At 48.2% G+C, this 27,705-nt stretch overlaps 1 protein-coding gene across 8 annotated transcripts in view; it reads left to right on the top strand.

Moving 5' to 3' along the window:
- The first annotated feature begins 5,828 nt into the window (after positions 1 to 5,828).
- The window catches only part of TTC39A (tetratricopeptide repeat domain 39A), a 56,451-nt gene continuing 34,574 nt past the window's right edge, over positions 5,829 to 27,705 (top strand). For 2 of the 8 annotated variants that reach the window (XR_005526854.1, XM_039223859.1), the window contains exons 1-2: positions 19,072 to 19,344; positions 27,145 to 27,252. Coding sequence is in view for 7 of the 8 variants with exons in the window: in XM_039223859.1 (XP_039079790.1) it covers positions 19,307 to 19,344; positions 27,145 to 27,252 (146 nt within the window). In the remaining variant the exon portion in view is untranslated. Of the gene's footprint in view, positions 5,862 to 18,746; positions 18,841 to 19,071; positions 19,345 to 26,755; positions 26,984 to 27,144; positions 27,253 to 27,705 lie in introns of those variants that run through there. The other 6 variants (XM_039223865.1, XM_039223864.1, XM_039223862.1 and 3 more) reach the window with 6 other exon arrangements.

Here is a 27,705-nt window from a genome sequence, read left to right on the forward strand (position 1 = left end):
TGGAAATGTACAGTGAGAAAATCAGTCATTCCTTTTACCTTTTGCTAAGGCGTATTGTGTTTTAAGTGCTGTGCTGGGCTAGGGACAGAGAAGACTCTTATGAGGGCCTCACCATCGGTGGTGATACAGTAGGAGGGATAAACATCTACTCTCGATTAATTCCACAACATTGCACACTGAGGATTATAATAGGAATGCTGGGACACCCAGAGGAAGGAGAGAACAGTGCTAGCCCAGACGATTGGGGAAGGCTTCCCAGAGGAGGTGCTCCTAGGGCATAGTATTCAGCTTCTAACATTAGTAAAAACAGATGGTTACTAGAAATTTTAAAAAAGTATAGCTCTCACAAGGCCATACTGTTTAATGTCAGGGCCCTGTTGACTGGGAAATGCTGACATTCAGTCTCCAGGAGGCCTCTTAAGCAGCATTTATTAATTAGTGAATTCAGCCTGGCCCAAGGTCTGCCCTTCAAATTTAGAAACTTGATTTTCATTAGTAAAACAAAGCTCCCGTTAAGCAAGTTCACAGGGACTAATGTAGAGACCAGAACGCCATTTTCCAGCAAAAGTTGCCATAGGGCTTAGAACACCCATAATTGGTTGAACAAGCTCCCCTCTTGCCGGTGGCGTCCAGATGCGTCCTGCCTCTGAAGCTCCTCTCTGCAGCCAGGCTGCCTGGGCCATCTGATGAACACATTTTTTAGATTAATATGTTTAATCAGGTTACAGTCTGGTTTGGCTGGTTGGGTAGCTATAGCTAGTCTCTCTTTGAGTTGACTTTGCATATCTCTGCTTTCATCTACTGTATGTGGACTCTATGGCTTTACTCCTCCTGAAGCCCTTTCCCCAATTTGAGTTTTTTCGTGAAGTATCTCAGTGCCCAGCTTTGATTCCACCTTTTCATTGACCATATTATTTATTGTGTGTATATATACCAGGCCTTCTTCCTGACCCATCCTCCTCCAAACCATCAACGTGCCCTAAACATTCTGCCCTTTTTTAAAAATTTTTTTTGCATTTATTTATTTTTGAGAGACAGAGACAGAGCGTGAGCAGGGGAGGGGCAGAGAGAGGGAGACACAGAATCCGAAGCAAGCTTCAGGCTCTGAGCTAGCTGTCAGCACAGAGCCCAGTGCGGGGCTCAAACCCACAAACTGTGAGATCATGACCTGAGCCGAAGTCGGACACTTAACTGACTGAGCCCCCCAGGAACCCCACCATTCTACCCTTTTAAGTATCTCTCAAATATATCCTTTCTGTCCACAGTGCCACTGCCCCAGTTCAGGTCTTCATCATCTCTCTTGCAGACTTTGCCAAAGCCTCCTAATTTCTTGCCACCGATCTGTTTTTCTCTTTTCTGCTTCCAAACCACCTTCCATGCTGCAGATTCCTCTAGAATCAAAATCCAAAATCTGCCCCTACCACTCCTACAATAAAGCATGACGCTGATTCCCATCACACTCAGGTTAAAATTCTAAACCCTTAGGAGGCTTTTCCTTCATAATCTTAATTTCTGATTGGTATTTAATCAGTAATGGCTTTAATGTGTAAGCTGTTTTTTTCCCCCTTAAATCTTGAGAAAATGCTGCTTGAAGGAAGTAAAGGTACCTGCAATCTGATTATGGAGTAATGGGATCCTTTTGAAATGTGCTTAATTTTATACTCTCTAACTTGATGTTTTCCAAGCAACAAGTAATAACATTAGTTGGGTTGTGAAATCAGTTTAGTGAATCAAGAAGCATGGAAAAAAATGTAAAAAATAGTATAGTACCAATAATCACCTTCAATAATTACCAACTCATATCCAATCTAATTTTTTCTATATTCCTGTCAACTTGCCTCTCAAGTTATTTTTTTCCTCTCGTTATTTTGAAGCAAATCTTATACTTCATTTGTAAATTTTTCAGCATGTTAAAGATCAACATTTTAAAAACTGTGAAATAGAATTTGTTATTGAATATGTACTGGGTCACAAGATAAAATGTTTGAATGCCACTGATTTTTTCAACATTTCTCTTCAAATAAGAAAGGTAGGTAGGTACTAATGTTATGTATTCAGGTTAATAACATAGATTATCTCATGGAGGGGAAGGTGTGTCTTTGTAGAAAGACCTCACCTATTTTTCTTCCCCACCCCAATAAGTATATATAGACTGTGTTCAGCTGCCCAAGATCTAAGGGCTTAGTTTCTGCCTCTCCTGTTTTCCCTGGAGTCCCAGCTTGAAAAGACTGAGTTATTTTGTGGAAAGGAAAAGGAATTAAGGAAAAGTACCTGATACTTATAGAGGAGCTTCTCTGAGTCTAGCACTAAGGCTCGACATGTATTACCCTCCTTAATCCTCACAACACTTTTAACAGAAAGAAAACTTAAGTTTATAAAGAGATAGAAATAACTTAGCAAAGACCACCCTTCCCGCCCCAACCCAACCCAACCCAACCTAGTAGAGAACAAGCCAGGTTCCAGCCTAGGTGCTTTGGTTCTGAGACCTGCTTTTTCACTACAGGGCTGCCTTTTGTATGCCTGGCCTTAAAGGCAGCCCTTTGGGCCTAAGTGGCAACAGAGATCAAACACAGTAAACCTGGGCCCTAAATAGGAACTGATGTTCTCAAAGAAAACCCTGAGTCATCCCAACTTTCTGAGAAGATTCCTGGCCTTGTAGAAAGAATCCAGATCTCAGAGTCTTATGAACATGAGTCTAAATTCTGGCCTTTCATTTTCTGTGTGACTGTGGGTACACTTCTTAACCTCTCAGATAACTGTGAGTTTCTGTGAGGATTAAAGATGATGGATATAAAGTCTTTATCCCTTTGACATGGCAAATATTCACTAAGAGCTGTCATGTCTGTTTTTAAAAGACAGAAAAGGTAATGATATACTTTAGGAAAATGTGTAACCATGGTTAAAGGGAATAAACTCAGTTATCTTAAAAGTTTATTGACACAGAACACTTTATTCTTTGCTGATTCTGAGTAAAACTATCACATAAGAAGAAGTGCACATAACACTATGTGTTCCGCACTATTCTGTCTTGTTTGCATTAACTCATTTAGTCTTCACAACAATCCTTGTGCTAGGTGCTTTTTTTATCCCCATTTTACACAGTCACCATTTTGGATGAAAAAACTGAAGCAGAGAGAGAGGTTAAGTAACTTTCCTGAAGTGATATGCAGCTGTCAAATGGTAAAGCCAAGATTCTAATTCAGGCAGTCTGGCTCCAGAGCAAGGGAAAGAATAAAACCTGCTCTACCTTGGGGTTATTATGAGATTCGAAATAAGATAAGCTTTGGGAAGGTGATTCATAAATGCTGTGTGCATTCTAAGAGCTTGAATGGCAGGCAGACTGGGGCTGGGGTTAAGATAAGAGTCGAGGGTGACTGCTGGGTTTAAGTCCTCACTCTGCCTCTTAATTAGCCTTTGTGATCTGGAGATCACAAATGATCCTCTGCCTCATTTTCTCAACTATAAAACTTGGGATTGTAAAAGGAAATGCTTGATAGGATTGTTCTGAGGATAAAATGAGCTGGTACATCTGAAAAGTTTAAAATAATGCCTAACATAGTTCTAGACAACTGATGGTGATGATGATGATGATAAAGAAGATGATAATGATGGTGGCAAAGATGAAGACGAAGGAAAAGGTGAAGAGGAAGAACAGGAAACAAGACTTGAAGTTTGAGAATGGTGGGATTGAATCCCAGCTCCTTGACTTGATCTCAGGAACATTTCTTAACTTCAGACTCAAATATTCCCAAAACAGAGTTGTCTGGGTTAGAGGTAATGTATGTAAAGGCCCCCAGCATAGTCCCTGCCACAGGGTAGAAATTTTATAAATATTAGTTCCTTCTTCATTTACTCTGCTCTGAGCACCTACTAGTGTACCAGTGGTGCCAGGATCCATGGAAGACACAGATGTAAGACATTCTCTGTATTTTCAGATAGAAATCTGAAAAGTGAAACTAGTCATTGATAATATATGGATTAAAAAATATATATAGTGCTAAATGCTGTGGAAGAGACAGATACAAATGTAACTTCCAAAAAGGAGAGGTTCCTCCACTGAGGAGATACAGGTGGGCCTCCTGGAGGAAGTAGTATTGGCTGTGGGTTCAGAGGCTGGGTGGGACTTTAATTCTAAATGGAATTTGACTGGGCCTATAGGAGGTCAGGCTTCTGAGGCCTTGAGATAGCCATGCCTGTGAGCCCAGAAAGAAGTTGGCCATCTGTAATTCCCAATGCTGCCAGGCTGGGCAAGTCTCTGTGGGCTGAGGGATTTGGGCTGCTAGGTGGATGTAACTGGAATTTCAAGATCCGGAAGCTCTAGCTTTGTAGTCAGATAGCATTCTCTGGTCCTTGTTTATCTGCCAAGACTGTGACATGAATTCTCAGAGAAAGGGAGAAAGGTCGTATTTTCTCTTCTGTCTACCAAGGAAAATTGAGAGAAACTGCCCTGATAATCCTTGAGGTTTCTGCCCTCTGCCCAGGTTTCCCACTCCATGCCCAGCCAATATGCAACCACAGGAGGGATTGAGGGGTGGGGCAGCAGCAGATGGAGCAGACAGACCTGGGTGTAAGACCTAGCTCCACAGCTTAGTTTCAGGGAAGTCCATTTCCCCTCTGAGTTCCAGTTTCATCAGCTGTAAAATGGGAGTAAGTATTTAATAAGACGAAATTAAATGAGAATGCATATAAAACACCTGGCTTAGGGCTTGGCACATTAGAGAAGGGCTCAGACTTGTCAGAATCAGTCACCATTTAGTAGATACATGATTTGTGTGGCACAAGTGCCTACAATACAGACCCAGGCCAAAGGGAGACAGAAATGATCCCATAGCCACCCTGCCCCCACCTTGTTTTCAACCCCCATCCTCTCACAGAAAAGTCTCCAGGGACCCCTGAACCCATCCTTCAGGCTGGACTTGTAGTGATCCTCCTCAAGACGCTCCCTGCTCCTAGTCCTTAGCTGAGCCTCCTGTGGAAGCCTGCTGGACCGAGCTGTCAGGGGCCCACCTTGCTCCAGAGCAGATTCTTCCACTGGTTAAAGGGGAAATTTTACAGGCCCCTCGCTGGCTCAGTAATTAGAGCATGCCACTCTTGATCTCAGAGTGGTGAGTTCAAGCCCCATTTTGGGAGTACAGCTTACTTTAAAAAATAAAGTGAAAATTTTAAATACGCATAACCAAAGACAAAATACGCGGTTTCAAAGAAAGTTTATACTGGAGACAGGCTGTGGCTCATTCTCTGCCCCACACCTCCCGCAGGGGCTCTGGGAATCAGAAGTCTGTTCACAGCCTGCTGTCCCAGGGCCTTGCTGGCCAACAGCCTCCACTCCCAGGCCAGGCAGCTCCTACCTACCTCCCTGCGCCCCTACCTGCCACTCCCACAGTCCCAAGCCCCCTCCCCCACGCCCAAACCCATTCTTGTGCAGCCCTGGCAATGCAGAAGGGAAAGGCGTTGGTGACATCATCGCCCCTCGGTTCAGAGGACTGGCTTTAGACAGAGATTGGGGAGGCCTGGGATATATACGTCCTCGTGCTGCCACTGGCCGTCCATGTGGTCCTGGGCCTCGGTTTCTCCTTGTGACTAACGACGGGTCTCTGGACGAGAGTGGGCTTGCCCTGGAACCCCAGGTCGGGTCCGCTCAGGGAACACCGACGTCCTTGCGGGGCAGGGAGGCGCCGGGCCGCGGTGGGGAGGAGCCGCCGGTCCGGCCCCGCCCGCCGGGTGCAGGTGCTGCCGCGGGAGCCGCCGCTACCGCCCACGCCGCCACGAGGGGCCGCCCGCGCCGCGGTCCGAAACCGGCCCGCGTCCATGGCCTTTCTGACCGCTTGGAAGGGGGCGGCCTCCGGGAAGAGCGACCGCAGGTACTAGGCAGGGGCGGGGACTCGGCGGGAGGCGCGCCTGGGACGGAGGGGCGGCGGGCGGCAGCCGACGGGGGGGGACAGCTGTGGGGGTAGAGCTGGAGACCGCAGCGCGCTGGCTGCAGAGCGCCGGGTAATGGCCAGAGGGCCCAGGAGGGGCCTCACACACCCCCACGTGCCCGCTGCTCGCGTGTCGCGTCCCCCAGCGGGGCTGGGGATGAGCCTGGCCACCAGGGATGCGGCCCTCCCACCCCGGCCGCACCCGGGCCCCGCTTCCGGTGCCGCAGTCTGCGCGCCAGCTGCGAGGGTACTCAGGTGCGCTGGCCCTCCGGCGGGCTGGGAGTCAGGTTTGGTCAGCCGAGTCTCCACTCAGCGGTCCGACTCATGCACCTGGTCCTTCAGAGCGCTGCAAGAGCGGAGCCTTGGGCACTTTAAGTGCCCCGACAGGTGAGGGCAGGCACACCATCTGCCCTCCACCCTGAGTTGTCCACATCTGGGGGCAACAGTGTCGGGGGAAATCTTGGGTGCCATTGCTGGTCCATGGTGGAATTAGGTGCCTCACAGCTCCTCCAAGGTCAGCCCTTAGGGGATGTGTCATTGTATCCTGTGTGTTACCTCCACCTCCCCAGCTGTCCCCACCTCCTGGATGAGTTGGTGTCCCCAGATGTGTTCCCTTAGGAAATAGAGGGGACAGTCCTGACCTCTCTTCTGAGCTTTGACACCCCTCCCCCCAATGTCTTCCCTTTACATACTTAAAATTCACACTCCTATTCCCCAGCTGCCCTCCCACTCTGCAAGCCCCAAATCACACTTCGCATATTCACCCCAAAACCTGTTCCTCTTCCTGTGTCCCCATCTCAGTGAATGGCATAGTCATCCACCCAGTTGCTCAAGCCCGGAACCTGGGAGTCATCCCTTTCACCTCCCTCCCTCATCTCCACCCCAGTCTCCCAAGTCCTGCTGATTTTACTCTTTGGTATCTTTCAAAGCTATTCATTCCCCTTTGGACTATTGCAACAGCCCCTAACTTTCCCGGTTTCTCTAGTCTCCTTTCCATGCACCCTTCAGACTGATCTTTTCTAAAGCACAGCCAGACCATGTCATTTTTCTAAACTTCCATGGCTCTCTATCACTTAGAGGTTAAAGTTCAAGGCTCTTGAGAGAGGTGGTGACCTGCTGAGGCTCCTTTCCTATAACTCCCCAATGCTCACTCTGGTCCAGCAGCACTGACTGCACTGTTCCAGGCTGCTGCAGGTTGCCTCTGCCTGGAATGCCATCCTCCACTCCTGACATTCACCCCATTAAGACTCAACCTTAGGTGACCTCTTTTAGAGAGCCTTTCCGACTCCACCCTTGAGTCAGATTCAGGGGCTTTCAGCTTCTTCCTTCTCATGGCTCTCATTCAGTCTTTTAAACAAACAACTTTGAGCATGTACCATGCTCTGGGCATTGTACTAGGTGATGCAGATATGGCATTACCTACAGAGATACAACTCCCTGCTCTCAGGAGACCATGCTCTAGTGGAAAAGACAGACTAAAGTAAGCAAATAAACAATGTTGTGTAAAGCTTAAAATAGAGCCATGTGATGGACAATAAAATATATCATTCCCAGAGCATTCTCAGCAGTGAGGGTAGCTCATGTCAAAGCGTGATTTGTGTTCAGGGAGCAGAAAGGGGGTCCTTGAGGATCAGTGTCTGATGGGATCCAGGAGGTAGGCTGCCCCAGAACAGGGCAAGGAGATTGGATTTCAGTGTGTGTTGGAAAGCCACTAGAGGGCATCAGGGAGAGGATTTATATATTTAAAGATGGCCCTGCTCTATGCTGACAGTGCAGAACCTGCCTGGGATTCTCTCTCTCTCCCTCTCTCTCTGCCCCTCCCTAGCTCACGCTCTGTCTCAAAATAAATAAATAAACTTTAATAAGATGGAAACCCTGCTACCCCAGGAAGAAAGGATTTTGCTGAAGGACAGACCGTTTCAACACTGAGTCAGGGTCACCCTTTTCTGTCTCCCCACTACACACGGAGAGAGGACAGTGGCTTAGAGTGTGCTTCAGTTTTGATCTGGATATGGGGGAATAATTTCCGAGGAGGGTGAGGTCTCCTGGTTGGGGAAGGGAAGAATGGCTATGTCCAGATGAGTTTCTTGCCTAAAACTTGCCCTGCCTGTGAGAACCTGGTTCTGCTCTATCCTATAGGCACCAGGAACCTTCTGAGTTTCAAATGTGTGCATGTTGCCGATGTTACAGTGTGGAGGGAGGTAGGGAGGCCAGAGGGGAGGCTGGCATGATGATCCAGGATGGATGTGGGGTGTGGATTAGGATAATGCAGGTGGTGAGGGGGAAGACACTAAGGAGGAAGAACTGGTAAGTGGTGAATAGACAGGTTGGGAGGTAAGACTCAGAATCACTAATGATGGGAGGGAGAAGGGAGACTGGCCAAGAAGAGACCTCTACATTCCTCCTAGGACCTGGGTGAAGGAGTATATGGGAAGGCCTGAACACAAGTGCCTTTATACTTCAGGTGAAACTTACTAGACACAAATATCCAGAGAGTACTCCCAGTTGTCCCCATGAAGTCTCATACCTGAGGCACAGACCCAGGTTTCCATTCTCCCAGCTATGACTTCCCTACCTACACCCCTCACCCACCATGCTGTCTGGTCTTCCACAGCCTGGCCAAAGGGTGAAGAGCTTGGAGTGTGCCCAGCCTCTAGGCCACCACTTACTAGCTCTACGGCCTTGATTCAGTCACTTGGTCTATGCCTACTTAAGTTTACTCACCTATAAAATAATAGCTACTCACTGAGTGGTGGGAAGACCAAGTGACGTTACATTGGTAAAGGACCTGACAGATGGCCACTGGGGTTTATTTGGTGTTTGGCAAATGTGAGTTCACTTCCTTCTTAGCTGTGGTATGAGATAATTAGGGTATTCCAATTGGACAGAGGGGATTCTGAAAAGTTTTGAGCCAGTGGTAGGATTCCAGGCACCAGGATTGTGTAGCCAGGTTGTGTTAGGAAAGAGAAAAGATGCCCATACATCTTACAGGGGGGACTGCCACCACTGGCACTACAAACAGGGCCCCTTCTTAGCCATACTAGTAACCTGCCACACTCATGACTCCTCTTGTAGGAGGCAGCACCAGGAGCGAAGGGGAAAGTGCAGCAGGCAGATTGCTTTGGACAGTGATTAAGTAGCAGGGATGCTGTGGGAGGGAGGGGCCTCTCTGAGAATGGAGGGGCCCAGCCGTCTACAGAATTCCTGCTGTCAGTTGGAGCTCCAGGAGCTCTCAGATGTCTCCAGGCAGGCAGTTTCGAATTTGGTGCCTGGAATCTTGGAGTGGCTTTAGGGCCCCTCCTTTAGGACAGGATCTGGACTCAAGACCAGTGCTGAGTGTTCACCTCTGTGATTCTCAGATTCTGTGAATTAAGGCATTTGCGAACTGTGAGACTCGGGATTTAAAACTCCAGGGTTCTACGGTATCGAAGCTTCCTTCTGGTCCTAGGGTTCCAACCTACCTTCTGTTGTCAAGGGCAGCCACAAGGGGCATGAGAGGGTTTGCAGCCCTCAACCCCTCAATCTCTGGTGAGGATACCATCGGAAACCTCCAAGTAACCTTTGTCCCTTTTTATCAAGGATTCTGACTTGGGACATTTTTGGTCCTGTTTTGAGGTCAATTGGAAATAGATTATGTAGGTTGCAGTGTTAGCTCTGCCAGCATGCCAATTCCTGATTTGTATTCAAATCTGTGATTTGAGTTGCTTGTCCTTCCCCTTAAAAATTTCTACTTCTCAATTCCGTTTCTCTCTGCGGTCAGCTCCATCCTCTCATAATGCTCACCTACTTCTCCTTCTCTATTCTGTGCAAGGCATGGCTTTCAGCAGCTTCCAAGCTCAAGTCCTGGGACAGTAAGACAAAGCAGGGTGAAAGCCACCCTGGAGCCACCCAGGCTGGTTTTGAATCCTGACCCTGGGACTTTCTGCCAGTGTGACTTGGGACAGGTTATTTAACTTCTCTGTATTTCACCTTCCTTATCTGTAAAATGAGGGTAATGTTAGGACTTGCCTCTCAGGGTGGTTGTGGGGATTGCATGAATTAATTTATGTAAAGCACTGAGAACAGTGCCTAACACATAGGCCGTGTAACCAAGGAGTGTTACTGATTATTGTCATTAGTCCCCCAGGCTAGAAGGGACTTCTCCACCAGTCTAGTTTGAAAAAGCTCAGGGAAATATTCCAATTGGCCCTTCCTTCAACCAATCACTGTGCTCTGAGAGGCAGAGTCAAATAAGAGGTACCTACCATCAAGCCAATGGGGCTGCAAAGGAGGAAAGGAGAAGCAGTTCCCTAAAAACAAGTGTTGTAGGGGGCTCGGTGTTGTAAATGTGGCCAGTGAGCTGGCCTTTAAAATAAAGTCATAGCTTCATGAGTACCCAAAGTATGATTTCCCTAGAGCACCCCTGCCCAGCCCTCTTCTGGCTGTTGTTGACAGCCTAAGAGCTGGGAACTAGTCCCTTGTAGCACCCTCTGGGAACCTGTGCCACCCACCACTCTCCTGCAGTTGTGACTTTGCCAACCCTAGCCCCATTCACAGCCTGTCTACTACCACCACAAGGGGTGGGGGGGCTTATAGGTCCCTGAGGCTCTTCACTGTATCACCTTATCCCAAGGGTGGGACACACCCTTCCTGATTCCTCTCCAGCTTGACCTAAAACCAGCCTGTAATTTTTTTTTTTTTTTGCATTTTAAAAAATATAATTTATCGTCAAGTTGGCTAACATACAGTGTATACAGTGTGCTCTTGGTTTTGGGGGTAGATTCTCATGGTTCATCACTTACATACAACACCCAGTGTTGATCCCAACAAGTGCCCTCCTCAATGCCCATCACCCATTTCCCCCTCTCCCCCACCCTTCCCATCAACCCTCAGTTTGTTCTCTGTATTTAAGAGTCTCTTATGGTTTGCCTCCCTCCTTCTCTGTTTGTAACTATTTTCCCCCATGGTCTTCTGTTAAGTTTCTCAAGTTCCACATATGAGTGAAAACATATGTTATCTGTTTTTCTCTAACTGACTTATTTCACTTAACATAACACCCTCCAGTTCCATCCATGTTGCGGCAAGTGGCAGGATTTCACTTTTTCTCATTGCCAAGTAGTATTCCATTGTATATATAAGGCTGAACTTTTTAAAGCACCTTGGGGGGGTGGTGCCTGGGTGGCTCATTCGGTTAAGTGACCAACTCTTGATTTTGGCTCAGGTCATGATTTCATGGCTCATGAGATCAAGCCCTGCATCAGGCTCTGCACTGGGTGTAGAACCTGCTTAAGATTCGCTCTCTTTCCCTCTCCCTCTGCCCCTCCCCAACTCGTGCTCACTCACTCGCTCGCTCTCTCAAAAAAAAACAAAAAAAAAAAACTTCAGGGAATGAATAACAGGATTTTTATGATTCTGTGGCCCCTCACCAAGCCCTCAATTATCCTGATAGGAGCTAACTGTAGACTTCTGTTTTTGGGATGGCCAGTGTATGTCTTCCCACATTTTCTTTCCCAGGAGAGAGGAAGAAATTTCTCTCTTAAGCCAAGATTCCCAGGCCTTCCTTTCCTTTCCTGAATTCAGCCCTTTTCAGATGAACAGCAGAGCATAAATCTATTACTTTTGGACAAAATCTTCCCCCCACCCTACCTAAGTGTCTGGATTTGTCCTATGTCCCCCAGCAGGACAATTATATTAGGACTTATGACAGTGAGTAGGACATCAAGTGCCCCATCCAGGTAACCCTGAGCCAGATGCTCCATACATTTTGACTCCCTTTTTTCCCCATGGAATGAAGTTTATCCCTGCTTATGCCCTCCCACAGCCTCAGGTGTCCCTCTTACTCCCTCACAGAGTCTGCCCTGGCAAGACCCACCCCTACAAGAATTTATCTCCAACTAATAAACACCCTCCCCCAGATAGAGTATCTAAGTCTCAGATTGAAGACTGTCTTTCCAAGTAGATGGATGGTTGGATACTTCCTTTATACACAAGTGACTGAAGGGCACACACAAGCACTGTCCCTGAGCATAGAACGGGCCAGTCAAAGAGGGATAACCTCTCAGGGCACCTGGGGGAGACTCAGTTGGGTAAGCGTCTGACTCTTTATTTTTGTTCAGGGCATGATCTCACAGTTGTGAGATTGAGCCCTGCACTGTCAGTGCAGAGCCTGCTTGGGATTCTCTCCCTCCCTCTCTGTCCCTCCTCTGCTCACGCGTGCCCTCTCAAAAATTTAAATAAATAAAATTAAAAAAAAAAAGAGATGACCTCTCCACAGGCTCAGTGCACAGCACTGCCCTCCCCTTTCTCTTTTGCTTGCTACTGCTCCCTCCAGCCCCAGCTTCTCTCCCCTGCACCCTCTGAACTAGGCCCCTACCTCTACAACATCCCCATCCCCTGCCACCCTGCTGCCTCAGTGATCTGATAACAGTGAGATCTGCGCTTAGCTGTGCCCTGATTTGACATGCATCCTCACCCTCCATCCACCTCATCTCTGACCAGAGAGGTCTTCTTGTCTCCAGTTTTAATAGATGAGGAAATGGAACCTCCGTGTGCTTTCTCAAAATGCATACATATTGGGGTTTTCTTTTCAGTACTAATTTGCATTCTGCTTTTTTAAATATTTTCCCACCTTCCAGAAAACTTATTCATGCAACAATTACTGAACATCTGTGTGTTCTGGCACTGGAAATGTATTACAGAACCAAACTTAAAAAAAAAATACCACCCCTGCCCTTGTGGAGTGTAGAATTTAATGGGGAGAGACAGAAAATAAATGAATAAGCAAAATATTCAGGATGTCAGATAACAAGTGCTATGGAAAAAGCATTTAGGGTAAAGGAATAGGGACCATGAGGGCAAAGGTTCCATTAAATAGAATGGTCAGGGAAGGGCTCATGGAGAAGGTGACATTTGAGCTGAGATGTGAAGCAGGTGCAGGAGTAATTATAAGAATATCTGTAGGAAGAGCATTCAAGATAGAAGAATTGCAAGTGCAAAGGGCCTGAGGTGAGAGCATGCCTGGCATATTTGGAAAAAAGCAAGAAGGCCAGAGAGGCTGAATATGAAGAGAGAGTAAAGGGAGATGATGTCAGAGAGAGATATGGGGATACAGGTCATTCAGGGCCTTGGGCCATATGAAGACTCCAGCTTTTGCACTGAATACCATGGGAAGCCAGTGCAGGGGTCTGAGCAAATTAAGTGACATGATCAGATCAAATGGGTCTGGTGGTACGTGGAGAAGACAAGGGGACCAGGGAAGGAGCAGATTTCAGCTCAGGTCATGATCTCCTGGTTCCTGGGTTTGAGCCCCTGTAGGGCAGAGCCTACTTGGGATCCTCTCTCTGCCCCTCTTCCATGTGTGTGTACTCTTTCTCTCCCTGCCTCCCTCCCTCTCTCTCTCAAAAGTAAACAAACTTAAAAAAAAGGAAATTCTCTATAAACATAATTTAAATATCTACAGAATATTTCACCCTACAAATTCACTATAACTCACTGAATTAATTCCTTATTGATGGGCATTTAGGTTGTTGTGTCCTTATTATAGAAAACACTATGATGAACATCTTTGAAATCTTTATATCCGTGACTATTTCTTAAGACATGTTTGTTGTCAGGGACACCTGGGTGGCTCAGTTGGCTGAACACCTGACTCTTGATTTTGGCTCAGGTCATGATCTCATGGTTCATAGGATCTAGCCCCGAGTTAGGCTGCATGCTCAGGGTAGGGAGCCTGCTTGGGATTCTCTCCCTCACTTTGCCCTCCCCACTTTCCTCACACTCACATACTTTCTCTCCCTCTTAAAATCAATAAATAAACTTTAAACAAACAAACAGACACCTTTGTTGCCTAGGTGTTACCACATCATCTTTCTAAGGTTTTCATTCCAAAATTCCAGTTGCTCTCCTGAAAGATGGTGCCAGTTTCTACTCCCTTTGGCAATGTGTGAGGTATCACATTTGCCATGAAGGTGTGTCATAGGTGTCCAGTGGATGTCCTCATGGTTCTGGTCAGAACTGTGTGCACATCTTGGAAGAAATCCCTCTTCTTGTATGGTTCCAGAACTCTTTTGGGTCCATTTGCTCATTTTATGGTCACAGCAATCCTGTTATCCCTGCTTTACAGGGGAGGAAACTAAAACTCAAAGATTAATAATAAGGCCTTGTTCCAAGTGTTTTATGTGTGTTACCTCATTCAGTCCTTGCAACAGCCCATGAGGTTGGTGCTGTCATCATCCTGCTTTCAGAGCTGCAGTCACTGATCCAGGGTGTCAGAGTTGGGGTGCTAACCTCTCTGAACCACTCCCTGCCCTGCCTCAAGCTCATAGAGTCATTTGCTTGGGACTGCACAGCTAGGACATGGTGGGGCCAGAAATCCATCCAGATCTTCCTGGCTCTGCAGCCCAACTTCTAAGCCCCTACAGGATGCCAGTCAATGACTGAAACACCTCATTAGAGCTCTGCCTCTTTTTTTTTTTTTAAAACCAAAACTGGTTTAGGTCCCTCATGACTGACTGGGGCTCCTCCTTCCTTAGATCCAACTGTCAACAGCTCCTGGAAACCAGACTTTGATGGAAGAGCTCAGATCCCAGAACCAAGATCATCAGAGCAAGGAAGGGCTTTGAGCTCCTGGTCCATCCTTCTCTCCCCCTTTATATGGGGGAGAAAAGGAACCTAAGGGCCAGAGTGGGGTGGTTACTTGCCCAAGGGTACACAGCTAGTGGGAGTCAGAGTTCATAGAGAGGGAGGAGGCTGGCCCAACACGTAGGCCTAGGTCCTCCGTAAGAGCCCCTGCCAAGGAATATTTGAGAACTGTGACTGTCACTGCCCTGTTCGAGGGCCGTTTCTTGATGGGCCTGTTGATTGTGAATTATTAACCTGCCCAAGCTTGTAATCTGCTGGGTGGGGCCCATTTACTTTAAGGAAACCCGCTTTACAGTCACCAGCCAGCTGGGTTGGGGGGGGGGCTCTTCAGTTTGGCTAGTTCTGGGTAGTTCTGGGCTGGTAGAGACAGCTAGTGGGCAGGTGCCTCATGTCAGGGAAAGGCCTGGAGGAAGGGACTGAGAAGAGGGACGGGAAGGGGCCAAGGGGGTCAACCTGAGGAATGCTCAGTAAGCCTCACAACATCCCTGAAAGGCTAGCACTGTTATCTCAAGTTTATAGATGGGAAGACTGAGGGTCAGAGAGGTAGAGACAGAGCAGATTTCACAACTTAAGCTGTTTCTACAGCAATGGCATCACTATTCACATGCTTATAGCCATATTTCTATAATGCCCCCTCCCATTTCCACATACTTTTCCTACAGGATAAGGAGTCAAGACCTGATTCCAAGTCACACTTGGTCCAAGCCTCAGTTTTCTCATCTGTGGGATGGGAGATAAAAGCCACTGTGGAGCTTTCTGGAGCATCCTGAGGAGGTCTCATGAAACAGATTATTTATTGAGGGCCGCCTTAAGCTGAGAGATGGTACTGGTAAAAGTAGTCCCTGGAGGTTCTCAGCGCCATCAATTGTGGTGAGCCCAGTGATTTTTCTTGTAGGCTGGGAAGAAAATAAGAGAGAAAGCAGGACTGGCATCTCGAATACACAAAGTACCAGGAAACTCCCCCAGCAAGGAAGGAAGGGACCCAGGACTCAGGTTACTCTCCTGGTCCCCATAGCTTGCTATCCACTCTAGGTGGGGATGGGCAGGTCACCTGGGTTGGGAGGCAGAAATAATGGTGACTCCCAGGCTCCCCAGGGTTCTGGCTGGGCCAGTGCTCCTGGGGGCTGGGAGCTGCCTGGGTGGAGCCCTCCTGAGGGGTGGGCCATTCTGCTGCTCTGACTCATGAGGTGAGTGGCTCTAACATCACTGCCACTGTTGTGTGGGGAGAGGTCCAGTTCCAAAGGCAGCCTGGCTGCTTGCTGAGCTTCAGTTTTCATCTGTAAAATGTTGAGAATAATGGCATCCACCTCACCATCACCACCGTCAGAGCACTGCATGTAATTGTGTTACACATCAGGCACTATGCTGGGCACTTTAGATACATGAATTCTTTTTTTTTTGTGTATTAATGTTTATTTATTTTTATTAAATAGTTTATTGTCAAGTTGGTTTCCATATAACACCCAGTGCTCATCCCAGCAAGTACCCTCCTCCATGCCCATCACCCCCCTTCCTTCTTCCCCACCCCCATCAGCCCTCAGTTTGTTCTCAAGAGTCTCTCATGGCTTGCCTCCCTCCCTCTCCCCAACTATTTTTCCCCTTCTCCCCCATGGTCCTCTGTTAAGTTCCTCCTAACCCACCTATATGTGCAAACATATGGTATCTGTCCTTCTCTGCCTGACTTATTTCTCTCAGCCTAACACCCTCAAGTTCCATTCATGTTGCTACACATGGCCAGATTTCATTCTTTCTCATTGCCATGTAGTATTCCGTTGTATAGATAAACCACATCTTCTTGATCCATTCAAGAAGATGGACACTTAGGCTCTGTCCATGTTTTGGATATTGTTGAGAGTGCTGCTGTGAACATTGGGGTACATGTGTCCTTATGCATCAGCACTCCTGTATCGCTTGGGTAAATTCCTAGCAGTGCTATTGCTGGGTCTTAGGGGAGTTCTATTGTTAATTTTTTGAGTAACTTCCACACTGTTTTCCAGAGGGACTGCACCAGTTTACATTCCCACCAAAAGTGTAGGAGGGCGCCAGTTTCTCCACATCCTCGCCAGTATCTATAGTTTCCTGATTTGTTCATTTTAGCCACTCTGACCCATGTGAGGTGGTTAGATACGTGAATTCTTTTTTATTTTTTTAAATGTTTTTATTTATTTCTGAGAGGGAGAGAGACTGCTTGAGCAGGAAAGGGTCAGAGTGAGAGGGAGACACAGAATCCAAAACAGGCTCCAGGCTCTGAGCTGTCAGCACAGAGCCTGACATGGGCTCGAACCCACAAACCATGAGATCATGACCTGAGCCGAAGTCGGACGCTTAACCGACTGAGCCACTCAGGCACCCCTAGATACATGAATTCTTAATCCTCACAACCACCCTTTGAAGCAGGCAGTATTTCCATTTTACTGATGAGGAAACTGAGGCTCATCAAGGTGGTTAAAAGTGAGGATTAAATGAGATAATCCATGTCATACACTTAACATGTGTGTCATGTAATAAGCTTTTGGTGAACATCAGTCATTATTATAATTACCTCAGATGGAAATGGTAAAGTTCCAGGTCTGGTGTTGGTGTTTGGTGATTAATCAGATATGGATACAGAGATGTCTGACCAGATCCGACCCTCCAGAAGTTCCCAGTCTGATGGCAGAGACAATCACATATAAACCTCACTCCAGCACTATCACACACAGATGGTGTCAGCCCAGAGTGATGAGGGCAGGTCATAGGGGGTTGGGACAGTGTGTGCCCAGGAAGCCCCTGACCCATCTGGGGGTGGAGGACTTTCTGGAAGAGGTGGTGCCTGAAATGAAACCTGCAGGGCCAGTAGAAGGTTTGGCATATGTCAGGCCCTTAATAAATGTTGATTAAATACAATAAAAATTTACCTGTAGCTAATGTAGCACAAAGCTTCAGAACCCCTCACTCTGCCCTTTCCAGGGCTCTGGCAGAACCCTGGCAGTTTTATATTGGTAAATTTGTATTCTTTTTTTTTTTTTTTTTTTAAATTGTAGGCTTCTGGATCGAACCCTGATTAAATGAATGAATAATAAGTGACAAGGAAGGAAGGTGTGTCCCAGACAGAGGGAAGAGCATGTACACGTGCCCAGAGATTTGAAAGGACATGGCGTGTGATAGGGTGTCCCAGGCTCATTACCGAGTCTCCTCTTCATGCACATTGCTGGTCTTCTCACAAGTTCACAAACTCCAGCTGACATCTGTGTGCCTTTGCCCACCTCCATGCATTCACCCATGCTGCTCTCCCATCTGGTACACCTCTTCCACAACTTTATTGTGTATAAACAATATAAACTTGAAGGATCAACTCTGTGCCCACCTTCTCTAAGAAGCGGTCACCCCACCCCTCCAGTCTATGGGTGTCATTATAGCCTGCTCTTTGTATTTAATTACCTTTTCTGTGCCTGGTCTGAGAATCAGAGAGGTAGGATGATCCTTGCAAGTGAACATCTAGCCTCTGCTCACAGATGGGCAGGATAAGAACTCACTACCTTTCCAGGCAGCCCATCTAGGTTTAACAGTAATCTAAACATCTCCCCTCTGCCACAAGGCCCAATCCGCCTGGCTCTCCCAGGACCTAGTCTGAGCCTTCTTCCTACCATGGCTGCTTCTACAGGCTCCTCCTGCTTCCTCTTCTGACATCCTGGAGTGAAGGGTTGATCCAGGGGCCTGGAGTCCCTCCTCCTTCTGTCCCCTCCTTTGTGAAGGGACAGTTCTAATGGCAGCCACGTGCTATGATGAGTCATGGTTAAGAGCATCTGGGGCCTGGAAGTGGTGGCTGGTTAACTCTTTATGGGCCAGTGGCTCTTTGTGTCAGAAGGCCAGGTGGGCTTCAACCCTAGCCCTAGACATATACCTCAAGGCTACGTGCACAGCGTTTGAGGAGTGTTGTGGGTGATCCCATATAGGGGCTGGGGACCCAGAGGGGAGGGCACCAAGGGGGGAAAACAAAAATGTCCACCCCGGAGTCAGGAGGGGCAGTTTCCAGTCACATCTTGCCATTTATTGGGTGAATTAACTTGAGCAAGTCACAAAAACTCTGTGCCTCAACTTCTCTGTCTCTAAAATGGCAGCTATGGGGACTATTTAAGAAGGCGAGTGTGAACCACTGACTAGCGCTGAGTGCTAAACTGAGCTATCTTCCGTGGTCTTGTCCTTCGCACGCAGTCACGCAGGGGGCAAAATGGAGCACTAAAACCCAAGCCTGACGCTGGAGGCCGCGTGTTTCCCAGCGTGAATGCCCCCCACCAATGCAGTAGGATGACGAAGGGCTCAGGTGGGGGCCGCAGCGAGGCGGGAGATGTGGGGGAGGGGAGAGTGGCGGGGAGGTGGACCGCGGGCCTAAGAAGTTTCTGGCCACAAGTAGGTGGGGCTGTGTCAGACAGCCGGGAGCTCCCGTCCCTGGGGGTGCGCACCCCGAGGGCACACAGCATGGGTCCGGCGGACCTTGGGCGCCCGGGCCTCTCACCTGTGAGAGCTGAGGGCGGAGGCGCATCCCGAGCCCCCCCCCCCGCCCAGCCCTAGGGTCCACTCGGCCGCAGACGGGCGGCGGCCGTGGCCCCACTGCGCGGGCGGGCAGACCGAGGCCCGGCCCGGCCCCGCCGCCTTCCCCGCCCCCAGCGCGCCCCTCCCCGACCGCCGCGTCTGCGGCTGGGCCGCACCGCGCCCGGCTCGGGGTTCCGGCGGTAGCACCTGTGCCGCGGCTGGCGTCCGGCGGGGCACGCTGCCCGCCCCCTTCCGCCATGAGCTCGGCCGGCGCCGCGGACGCCCTGCCAGCGGGGTAAGTGCGCGGCGCGGGCGGCCCCGGGGTTTGGGGGGGGCCGGGGGCCGGGCGCGGGCCCGGGCATTCCCTGTGCTCCCGGCCCGCCGCCTGCACTGCGGCTTCCAGCCCCCCACCCCGGCCTGGCTTTGCGCCTGGCCTCCGGGAGCCGGGGAGTGGGAGGGGGCTGCGGACACTCGCACGAGGAGAGCGGAGGCGCCGGGAACCCTGGGGCGATCACTCCGCTCAGGGTCCCAACTTTGGCACCAAGCTGGCTATAGTAACGGCCACGTCAGAGCCGCTTCCCTCCTCTCGTGGCGTTTACACCTGTGGGTGGGCTCTGTTGTTATCATCTCCGTTACAGATGAGGAAACTGAGGCATAACTCTTGGGTTGCTTTCATCCCTTCACCCAGGAGGTGAAAGGTGGATCTGGGACTCGAACCCATCTCCCTCTGATTCCAGAGTCCCCACCCGCATGCCATACTGCTTCAGATTCTAGGATATTTGAAGGAATTGAAAAGCTAAGATATGAATCAGCTGTGCCCTCTGGGTGCAGCAGGAACTGGGGTAATAAAGGTGGGTGTTGTCCCTTCAACATGGCTCTTCTGCGCATCCCCATCTCTCTGAGGAATGTGTAGAATCCCTGTAGCAGTGATAGATGCTAGGTGCTGGAGATGTGGAGCAACTCTCCCCCTTCCTGGGCCCCGGTGGATGGGGGGCGTCTGCTGGGAGCCCTGACTCTAGGAGGTTGCTGGGTGGAGATCTGGCTCAGGTGAGCCAGGAGGTGTGCCTGCCCTACCTAGAGCCTCACCACCAGAGACAATATTTGCCAAGGGCCTCAGGGCTAACACATGAACAGGAAGGTGAGACTGGTGCCAGCTGCAGCTTCAGACCTCCATAGGGCCTGTGTGTGCATCCTGGGTGAAGGCTTAGAAGTTGGGTCACTGGGGGACACCCCTGCCTGGAGGACGGCTGCTGGGTGAGTTTTGCGTTGGCCATGTTTATTGTATGACTTTGGCCACGTCCTTTATCCTCCCTAGACTTCTGATCCCTCCTTTGGAAAATACAGGGAGGCCGGGAGTCTCTAAATCTGGAGTCTGGTTAGGCCCCCTCTGCCCAGCCCTGACTAAGCACCACCCCACTGGGCCCAGAAAAGAAGCTTCCAGGAGAGAAGGCAGGCATGAAACAGGGCACCTATCAAAGAATCCTGAACTCCCAGGCTAGAAGCCACATTCATCCCTCTTCCTTCCACACTCATATCCCTGCCTCAGTCCACTCTACAGCTCCAGGCTCCTCTGGCCTCTCCAGGGCAACAAGCTCAGTCTCCTAGCACTGGTGGATCTTCCTCATTCTGAACCAAACCCTGTCCCCACTGCATGTTTTGCAGGTCCCACTCTTGTTTGAGGCCACACAGGTCCGTCTGCCCCTGTCCCTGGTCAGTGCCATCTTGGTGAGGTCTGAGCAGAGCAGAGGCAAAGCAGTTCCACCTGCACCATAGACACTCATTTAGTTACTCAGCAAACACTCCCGAGGCCTGCTCTGGGCCCAACCCAGTATATTAAGGTCAGTGGTAAACAAACTGAACTTTAAATCTCCACCACGTCAAAAATTATAAAATATTTTTAAGACTTCAGAAAAATATAGCATATAATAAAATGAACTCCATGCCCTTATCATCCAACCTTTTCAAATGTTAACATCATGCCCATTTATTTCATATTCTTCTTGTTAAGAAATAAACTACAGCAGAGACTGTTGAAGCCCATGTAGACCCTCCCCTCCTCCTCCCACCTTCCTGAATTTTGGTTTTGTTACTTCCGTATTTTATTTTTAAAAAATGTTTTGAGTATAGTTAACACACAATGTTACATTAGTTTCAGGTGTACAGCATAGTGATTCAACTTCTCTGTATTATATTGTGCTCATCACAAGCGTAGCTACGATTTGTCACCATACAACACTGTTACAGTATTATTGGTTTTGTCAAAAGACTGTTTTTAGTCTTTTGCTGAGTGTGTATAAGTCTAAAAAAATGTAGCTTGTTCTGACTTTAAAATTTTTATATAAATATAGCATGAATCATTCTACAGCTTGCTTTTTCTCACTCAGCTTCAGGTTTCTGAGATGTAGCCTTCTTGATCCTTGCGGCTCTGGTCCCCACTTTCCCTGATGTATGATATACCACCCAGTGTAGAGTCCCCCATTTATTTATCAGCCTTCTTTATGGACATTGAGGTAGTTCCCAATATCTTGCTATTCAAACAGTATTCTTGTAAGGTTGTTCTTTGTATGTATGTGAGTTATCTTCTTGGTTGTCCCACAGGAGTGGAATTGCTGGGTCATAGGATATGTACACTCCATGTTTTGAAGTTATTTGGTTTTATTATAAAAGTAATGTTGCACCAGGGGCACCCGGGTGGCTCAGTCAGTTAAGCCCCCGACTGTTGGTTTTGGTTCAGGTCATGATCTCGCAGTTTGTGAGATGGAGCCCTGTGTTGGGCGCTGTGCTGACAGTGCAGAGCCTGCTTGGGATTCTCTCTCCCTCTCTCTCTCTGCCCCTCCCCTGCTTGCGCTCTCTTGCTCGCTCGCTCTCTCTTTCAAAAATAAATAGATGAAAAAAAAGAAGTAATGTTGTTCTAGACATGATGGAAATACATAATCGTAGAAAAAAAAGTAACATGGCTAACATTTCCTGAATACTTCTTATTGTGCTTTACATTGTCTTAGTCGTTCTTCTCAACCAATGCCAAGGGGTAAGTACTGCCATTCTCATTTTATTGATGAGGAAACTGAGGCTCATAGAGGTCAAAGAACCTTTCCAGCTTTTTCCAACAAGTAATTGCTGAGCTGTAGTTTGAGACCAGGGTTATCTGCTTTCAAAACTCTTGAAGGACACACTGCACTAGGCCACATCACACCCCACCATGCCACATCATACTCAGTTTTATTCACAGCTAAGGGGGAGTGTCTGAAAGGAGAGTCACAACCATATATGCAATTTAGGAAGGTCACTTTGGGGGGGCGGTGCCTGGGTGGCTCAGTCAGTTGAGCATCCGACTCTTGGTTTCAGCCTAGGTCATGATCCCACAGTGGTGGGATTGAGGCCTCAGCCCTGTGTCAGGGCTCAAGCCCTGCTTCAGATTCTCTCTCTCTCTTTCTCTCCATCTTCTTCCCTCCACCCCTCTCCCCCAGCCTGTGCTCTCTAAAAAAACTTACAAGAAGAAAGTTTACTTTGGAAGTGATAGTTCCCCATGCACAGATCACCCTGACCCCCTCAGCCAGAGTTCCCCTTGGAATGGTGAAGCGGGGAGGAAAAGCCAGCTCTGGCTCCAGTCTGCTCCCTGAGTGACTTCCTTGCACTGCCTGCCTCTACTCCCCCCCACCATGGGGACTGAGAGGTCCTCCTCTTCCATCCAGCTCTGCCCATCAGATGTCAGGGTAGCAGCTTCCAGGCAGACTAATGGGGAGGGGGAGGCAGGGGTAGAATGGGGTGACTTTAGGCTGTCTGACACCCCTTCCCCCTCCTCCAGCTCCCTTCTCACTCCAGCCTCAAGCCTCCCTCCTCTATGACGCCAAAGCTCCTGGCATTAGTTACCAGCCCTGCTCTAAGCTCCATCCAGCTCAGCATCCCCTCCCCGCCCCCCCCCACCCCCCCCAGTCCACAGTGGAAAGGCCACCATCAATCTCTCAGAAGCTCAGTAATGTATTCATCTGGGCCGGCAAGGTGACTAGGAGCAGAAAGGCCTTGAAGACATGGGGATAGCCTGCAGAGAAGTGGGGACCTCAGTCACAGCCAGGGGAAGAAGAAAAGTTTTTGGCCAGGTTGCTTTTATGGAAAGCATTTCTGCCTTCTAGGTTCCTTGGTGGAGGAGACTAGGATCCTGTCCTCACTATTTCTTTATCTGTTAAATGCAGATAAGCATGCCTGCCTCTGGGCTGGTGGGAGAATTAAGAACGTAAGTGATATTCTCAGTGGTGGTGAATTAATGCAGTCATTAAGTCAAATGGGGTCAATGTCCCAGCCTTCCTGATGCACCTAGCCAGCCAGGACACCCGTGCCTCACCCGCCCAGAGAAGGCCTTCTAGAGCCTGTCTTGCCACGTTGCCACTACAACTTGCGTCTCCTTGTCACTGTGGTATCATGACTCTAGCTCCTTTTCCCCTTTCATGGACTTCTTTCTCCATCTTGTCCTCAATTCAGTGCCATCTTTTACAGAAAGCTTCTGTTGAGTGCTCCTCCTCCACTTCTGGACCTCCTTAGCCTTCAGTGATTTCCATTATTGCTGCCTTGATGGTTCTGTCACTGCCTCTGTCACTCCTGTAGACCATGAAATCTTCAAGGGCAGGGCCCGGGCTGGGCCAAAACCAGTGATTCGAGAGTATTTGGGAGGGAAGGAAGGAGGAAATCAGCCCCAGGGCCACCCCAGAGCAGCTCCCAGTCTGGAGAGGTCACCTCAGAATCACCTCATTACAATTAAGCAGAACAGGTGCTGCGGTTGCCAAGGGAGGGATTTACCTCTGGGCTGTATGTCTGTCTGTCTATGCATCTTTCTTTCCATGTGGACCAACCAGGCAGAACCTCTTTCTTGATGAGAGGCGGATGTGGTGGTGGTGGTGTTTATGCAGAAATGGGAGGTAGGCTCTTGGCTTTGGAATTGTTTAGAGATCGTCATAAGCCAGGACAACAGACTTGACTTCCTGGGGCTGACTTCCTGGGGCTGAGCTGAACGGCACTGGCTCAGGCAGAAACTTGGTTAGAACCCATGCTTGGGCATGTGATCTTGGCTTAGTCACCTCTCCTCTGTGCCTCGTCTGCCATGGGGATAATAATTCTACTTCACAGGCTTTGTGAGGGCTCAAGGAGAGAATTCCAGGTGAATACCCAGGGCGGTAGGTGCTCACTGCTTCACTAATTCATCCAACAGAATTTGCGGACTGAACACCAGTCACTAGGCTAAGCCCTGGGCACAAAGGAAGACACTGTGCCACTCTTCTCATGAAGAGAGGGGCAGAGGCTGCTTATGATGGGGCCTTTTGGCCATGGAAAGAAACTTGGTCTTTATCCTAAGAGGAATGAAAAACCAGTGAAGAATTTCAAGTTCAGAAGTGACATGGTCAGATTCAGGTTTTAAAAAGAGAACTTTGGCTATTATGAGATGAAGGAGTTAGAGGCAATAATGCTTCCAACATTCTCCCTATAAAAACTACCTAGAGGCTGGAAGAGTTACTCCAAACATCCTTTAAAATATATTCCTGAGCTTACAAGTAACAGAAATCTTCTCAAGCCAAGAATAAAAAGGAAGGTGAAACCATGCTGATAAATGAGATGAAGCCACAGCAATGTGCGGGTATTTACAAATTCCAGAAATCTAAAACCTGGAGGGCCTTTTTGTTTGTTTGTTTTTAATTTTTTTTTTAAATTTTAATGTTTATTTCTTTTGAGAGAGAAAGATATAGAGTGTGAGTGGGGAGGGGCAGAGAGAGAGGGAGACACAGAGAATGAACCAGGCTCCAGGCTCTGAGCTGTTAGCACAGAGCTAGATGCAGGGCTCGAACTCACGGACCATGAGATCATGACCTGAGCCGAAGTCTATAGAACCTCAAGTTTTAATGACCACTCAAGGGATGAGCCAGCCCACAGTGTGAGGAGTTGAAGTTTGTCCCCCTTACACTACCACATAAATCTGGGACCTCCAAAGGGCTATACCCCCAACAAATAGAAATATTGACCGGAAAGAAGTAGACACCCTCCCATAAAGGGGGACGACAGGTCTGGTGGAGGAAAAAAGGCTCCCTAGAAAATTATAAATTTTAATCTGCCCTCACACAAATTTTGGGTTTGAAAACCTATTCCTTTTGTGGTCCTAGAGATACTAACCTAAAAAAGTAAGTATCATAAAAAAGTAAGTAACCTAAAGCTTAAGTATCATAGGATGGTAGCACCCCAAGGAATCTGGCCAAAGTAAGTGAAAATCCTCTCTGGAAGAATAGATCCTTCTCCTAAGATCTCTTTGGGATTGGCCATATAGGAGCTCATGGTTAAATTACAAAACACACAAGGAAACAAGTCGTTGTGAGTAGTAGACACCAAAATCAAGAAACAACAGAATTTGTTTCACTGAGAGTCTAAAGATGCTAGACTTATGAGATCTAGAATAAATGTTTTAAAAACATGTAAAGGAGCCCAAGATGGGCTTGAAATAATAAGCAGGGAACAAAATACTGCAGAAAACCACCAAGCAGATTTGAAAAGGAAACAAGTGGAATTTCTGGAAATGTAAAATATAATCATTGAAACTAAAAACTCAGTAGACAAGAAAAATAGATCACACACGTACCTAAAGAGAATTAGTAAAATGAAAGATCTGAAGAAATCACTCAGAATGTAACAGTATGAAAGAGATGGCAAAGAAGAGACTTAAGAGACCTCAAATACTGAGCAGAACGATTTAATGGAGAGAGAGAACAGGGGCAGGAGAAGTGAGAGGGGAAGGATCAGTCTTCTGTCAGCCCTGGGTAAAGGTGATAGTGGCCTGCACTGGGCACAGAGGGGGCTGGGTTAAGAGATTTTCTGGAGGCAGAACTGAAAGGGGCTTAGTGATGGGGTAGACCGCCAGGGAGAGGGATGTATCAAGGCTGACTATCAGATTTCTGGCTTGAGAAACTGGGTAGAGGGGTGTCATTTATTAAGATGGCAAAGACAAGGGGAGAATAGATTTGAGAGAATGAACAAGAGTTCAGTTTTGAACAAGGACATGTTTCAAATGGCGAGGAAGACCTGCTGCTGTAGATCAGAGAGGAGGAGACATTAGAACTGGGTCTTAAGTTAGGTGTAGATGTTTACCGGGTGGAAAGGGACTCTCTCAACTAAGTTTGGGAGAAAAGGATCTCCCTTCAGTGAGGTCATCAGGGCCCCTTTTGGACCTTCTCTCACTCAGAAGAGACTCCTTGAGAAGAGACATCCTCAAGATAGGACTTTGGGGATCTCATAGTTTAATCTCTCATTTTTCAGTTGGGAAAGCTGAGACCCAGAAAGTTCAGGGATTTGTTGTTCTAGCCTGAGACTCTTCATTCAGTCAATTTTCATTCACTTAATAGATATTTATCAAAATCCCACCTTGTCCCAGATGCTAGATGCTGGGGATACAGCAGTGAACAAAAGAAGAATTCCTGCCCTCAGAAGTCCTTATTTTTAGTGGAAGGAGACAAAATAAAATTAAAAAAAAAAAAAAGAAAGAAATATATGTGTATGTCAGAGAGTGATAAAAGCTGTAGAGAAATGTAAGGGCTGGAAGAGGGTCAGGTACACGGAAGGTGACCTTTGAGAGGCCTGCACACCACAGCCCATTGTGACAGTGTCTCTGGGATTCTAGAGTGCAGGCTCAAGATGGGCAGGAGAAGTCCTGGAGGAGGAAGGGGGAGGAAAAGGACTGAAGTGGGATCCAGTGGGTGGGCTGTACCCCCCCGGGCGGGGGGGAGCAGAAAAGCCTGATGGGTCAGAAAGGCCATAAAGACTCCTTTTACCCTTGTGAGGGGTAAGATAAATTTGTTTCCAGGGCTTCTTTTGCCCTCCATCCTCTGCTCCTCCCCAGTCCCCTCTACCAGATCTTAGATGATACCCCCATTCTTCTCTCCTCCCACTTTTAGGAACACTTAGAGGTATGTCCAAATTGTCTTTGTGTCCTAGTACAGAGTGGGTAGCCTGGAGGAGCTTGTGACAGGCATCCAAGGCCCACAGAGAGGTTGCATGGACCCTGTGGGGCTTTGTTCTAGCCTGGACAGGGGTTGAGGGCTCCTGGTTACTTCCCCGTCTCTCCCAGCAGGACTTCTGTGAGCAGCCTCCATGAGGCCCTGGACCAGTGCATGACCGCCCTGGACCTCTTTCTCACCAACCAGTTCTCAGAAGCACTCAGCTACCTCAAGCCCAGGTGAGGCTTAAGCCCAGGGTGGTGGTGGGGATGGGGATGTGTGTGTGCAAAATAAGATTTCTTATTTTTAAATAATCTCTATACCCTTGGGGTTGAGGGGCTTGAGGCCACATGTATGTCTGCTCATGGAGAACTATAGGTCTTATGTAAGAGGAACCCCATGTAACTGAATCCCTTCAGCCTTCTGGGTCACCATGATCCCTGAGAGTCCCATAAAAATAGGGGTTTGGGCTCCCCAGCCTACAGCTCTGAGCAGCCAGGACCTCCCTAAGGTCACTATGCCTTCCTTTCTTTTCTTTTGGGTTCTTACGGCCTCTTCCACTTTGATTTTCTCCCCTGCCAGCTGTAACACAGTCGCTTTTCTTCATTTTTTCCCAGAGGACTAAAGATTTGAGTTGCTTTTACTCAAGCCCTTTACTATAATAATGTTGGCTAGTCATTTAGCCATTTCTT

The sequence above is a fragment of the Hyaena hyaena genome, unplaced genomic scaffold (assembly GCF_003009895.1).
Source record: "Hyaena hyaena isolate Hyena2069 unplaced genomic scaffold, ASM300989v1 scaffold_1469, whole genome shotgun sequence".
Taxonomy (NCBI): Eukaryota; Metazoa; Chordata; class Mammalia; order Carnivora; family Hyaenidae; genus Hyaena; species Hyaena hyaena.